Here is a 3,916-nt window from a genome sequence, read left to right on the forward strand (position 1 = left end):
GCATATTGAAATGGATGGTTAGAGGCAGATGTGAATGATGTGGAAGGTTGGAGGCAAATATGAATGACTTGAATTTTTGTCTGGTTCTCAAAGTAGTGATATGGGAATATCTTAAGAAGATGGAACCTTCATGATGGCATGAGTGTCTTTATGAAAAGAGAAAGATAGCAGAAGGTGTTTTTTTCCTGTTTGACATGTGAGAATAGAGCAAGAAGTCAGCAGGCTACAACACACAGGAGAATTCTCACCACAACCTGACCTGGGACTTCCAGCCTCCAGAATTATGACAAATAAATGTCCATCATTTTAGTCAATCTATCTGCAGTAATTTCTTGTAGTAGCCTAAACTGACTGTAACAGACATTGATAGGGCAATACAATCTATCTTATTCCTTTAATGATGGGAGCATGAGAGATTTCTGCTTAATTATAAGTGATAAAATTAACCAGAGTTTTCACTTAAAATCCTGTACAATGCCTCTAAGAACATACTCATTTTAGGAGTTAATCCAAAATGTTTATGAATTTGTCAAGAAGGTTGAAAATAAGTATTTTCTTCATTGAGGTAATAATAAGCTTCATGCTGGCAGAATATGATGTTTGTGAAATAAAACAATAGAAGGATAATGAAGAGTAATTGTTTCACAAATCATAACCTAATACAAAACCTAACATTTCTGAATGGAAATAACACCTCTCATATTCTAAGAACCAATACTTCATAACTAAGGAGAGATCCTGGACCCTGCTATTGGCTGGGCTTTTGACTTTCACACTGCTGTGGCTGTAATGGCGTCTTTTCCACCTGGCCTTCTCTTCTTAAGATTGACTTCTCAATTTAGGTTCCAGGATGGAGTTCAAATTCAGGTCCTGCATGAATTTTGATCATGCAGTATTGTAGGTACTGGGAGTCAGATCAAAAGACATGATAGAGAAGAGGGAAAATTTCTTGTAGATATGTGGAAAGGGTGACCACTTTTTTCAGAGAGTACTTACAAATAAAGAATTAAAGATTTCAAAAGTTCATTAGCAAGATTAGTAAAAGCATTTTATAGATTAATGCTATTTTGTATATAAAATATTAAAGTATACAGTTTGATAGATGATATATAACTAAATTTTTTATAACTAAATTTTTTATTGTGTTTGCCTTATCTCCTTTAAGAGTTTTCCTTCTAGAACTATATTTTTCTAGATATTAAGAATACAATTTAAACAGGTAGACCATTGTGCAAAGTAAAAGTGCCTCTTTCTCCTGCTGAATTCTGGGCAGCTTGGCAGAGATTTGCAAATGGGTTTCTCATCCTTACTCTCTAACCAACAAGGGTTTTTTGGTTTTTTGTTTTTGTTTTTGTTTTGTGGATTATGTGGACTTTTAAAATACACAACCCTATGTATGGGACAACATCAGACAATTGGATGAATAGATAAATAGATGACAGATTTTTTAAAAACATGTGATTTAAGGTATGGAGTTTTAGAGAAAGGGATGAAAAATTTCAAAATTTGGTCATAAATATTTACATAAAATATAACTCAAAAGATGATGTCCTTTTTGGAAGTCAAATCATCACCAATAAACTATAATTATTCATGCAATTAGCAGTGCCACCATTCACCCAATGCTCTGACTGAAAACCCTTTGTATCACACTCAACACCAGCAGTTTGAATTGGAATAAAACAAGAAAATTTTTAAAAGCTAACTGCATCTATTTCCAAAATATACCTGAAATGTTCTTACCAATCACTAAATACACTAACCCAAGTCACCATTGCTACTCTCTTGGACTACTGCAGAAAGCTCCTAAATATTTGTGTCTCCATGTTTTTCTAAATTTTATTCTCAAAAGCCAATTTTATGTTTAAAATACAATTTCTATTGTTACTCCTCAGCCCACCATCCCTCATACCTTCAGCTATATTTAGAACAAAGTCTAATGTGGCTTATCAGATCCACCATGGTCTTGTACCAGGTACATCTCCTATACTAGAATTGCCTCACCTTTGCTCTTTCCTATCCAGCAACTCTAGCCTATTTGCTGTGCCTGTCACATGACTAAAAGTACTGAACGCCTTTGCACAAGGCGGCCTGAGATGCCTGAAGAAAAACATCCCGGCGGCGGTGTCCAACCGGGGACGCGGAGGGCAGCCGGGCAGGTGGGGCGCCGACCGAAGGGCCGGGCGGGGAGCTGGGCTGCAGGCGCCGCTGCCGCGCTGTCCGCGGCGGGAGGAGCGGGCGGCCGCCGGCCCGCGGCGCGCGTCTGGCTGAGCGGGGCGGGCGCGCCGGGACCACCCAGCGATGCTGCCGCCGCCTGTGAAGCAAGCGCCCGAGCGGGCTGCGGAGAAAGAAATGAACACGCCCACGAATGCTAGATGCCTGGGCGGCACTGGAAAGGCAGAGTGGAGGCCTCCGAGTACCGGCTCCTTGCCCTGGGTCTTGGCGCTGCCCTTGCTGCTCGCGGTCCGCCATGGAGACGCTGTCCCAGGATTCGCTGCTGGAATGTCAGATCTGCTTCAACTACTACAGCCCCCGGCGGAGGCCCAAGCTGCTGGAATGCAAACACACCTGCTGTTCCGTGTGCCTGCAGCAGATGAGGACGAGCCAGAAGGACGTGAGGTGCCCCTGGTGCCGCGGCATCACCAAGCTGCCCCCTGGCTTCTCCGTGTCGCAGCTGCCCGATGACCCCGAGGTCCTGGCCGTCATCGCCATTCCGCACACCTCCGAGCACACCCCGGTCTCCATCAAACTTCCTAGCAATGGGTGCTACATGCTGCCCTTGCCCATCTCCAAGGAGCGCACCCTGCTGCCCGGAGACCTGGGCTGCCGCCTGCTCCCCGGGAGCCAGCAGAAGTCCGTCACGGTGGTGACCATCCCTGAGGAACAGCAGCCGCTGCAAGGCGGGGCTCCGCAGGAGGCGGTGGCCGAGGAGCCGGACAGGCGGGGCGTGGCGAAAAGCTCCACCTGGTTGGGCGTGTGCACTGTCATCTTGGTGGCCTGTGTCTTGGTCTTCCTCCTGGGCATCGTGCTCCACAACATGTCTTGCATTTCGAAGCGCTTCACTGTGATATCCTGTGGCTGAGGCGGGGTGCAGGGAAGGCTCTTGTGGGTGCCAACTTAGGGGTTGAGTAGGTGTTGGTGACGGGATCCCAGCGAGATGATGGGGGGGGCGACACTGACCATTTGGTGCTGAGCGCTGGCCTCTGGGTGGCCACTTGATTCACCTGAAGACAGATGCCTAGGGAGGAAGGTGACGTCTCTACAAGATGCCAGGTGAATTGTTCTGAGTGTGGATGGCAAGGGCTTTGAAGATGATTGCATGCATCCTCATAATCATGAACTAAACGGGCTGTGACTTATGAGTTTTCAAGATCATGTTATGAGATAGACATACTCTCCTTAGACCTTAAACTCTACATGTGCATACCATGTGATCTCTAAATGCGGTAGATGAAAATAAAGATGCTGTGTATACAAGTAGAATTAAACCTTGAATCCATGTAAAAAATAATTCAGTGAAGACATACACTGCAGGCTTCTTTGTTTTTTTTTTTTTAATGGAACCCAGTCTTCATTTAGTTGCTAAGATTTTATATATATATATATATATATATATATATATATATATATATATATATATATATATATATTTTGAATGGAACCCCAAATCAAAATAAGTGAAATGGACAGTCGTTTTTTTTTTTTTTTGAGAAAAATTTTTTTGAGAAAATATTTGAACAAGTGTCTCCAGTGTGTTGTGTTTTGTCAGGTACCTTCATTTTTCTTCACTGGTGATTAGAGCTTGCTACGTGTTTATTAAGCTGGAAGCCCGACAGGGAAGCAATAAGCCAAGAATATAAGGAGAAATGCCTAATTCCGCAGGAAACCCGTATGCCAGTTTTTCTCAAGCCATCTC

The 3,916-nt window shown here is 43.6% G+C and overlaps 1 protein-coding gene across 1 annotated transcript; it reads left to right on the top strand.

The window, feature by feature from the left end:
* Window positions 1-2,376: 2,376 nt before the first annotated feature.
* On the top strand, window positions 2,377-3,528 carry LOC144373534 (E3 ubiquitin-protein ligase RNF152-like). The gene has a single exon (XM_078036582.1). It carries the CDS (start codon window positions 2,471-2,473, stop codon window positions 3,080-3,082), a length of 612 nt encoding a protein of 203 aa, XP_077892708.1. The 5' UTR covers window positions 2,377-2,470; the 3' UTR covers window positions 3,083-3,528.
* The last annotated feature ends 388 nt before the right edge of the window (window positions 3,529-3,916 follow it).

This window comes from Ictidomys tridecemlineatus, unplaced genomic scaffold (assembly GCF_052094955.1).
Source record: "Ictidomys tridecemlineatus isolate mIctTri1 unplaced genomic scaffold, mIctTri1.hap1 Scaffold_42, whole genome shotgun sequence".
NCBI lineage: Eukaryota > Metazoa > Chordata > Mammalia > Rodentia > Sciuridae > Ictidomys > Ictidomys tridecemlineatus.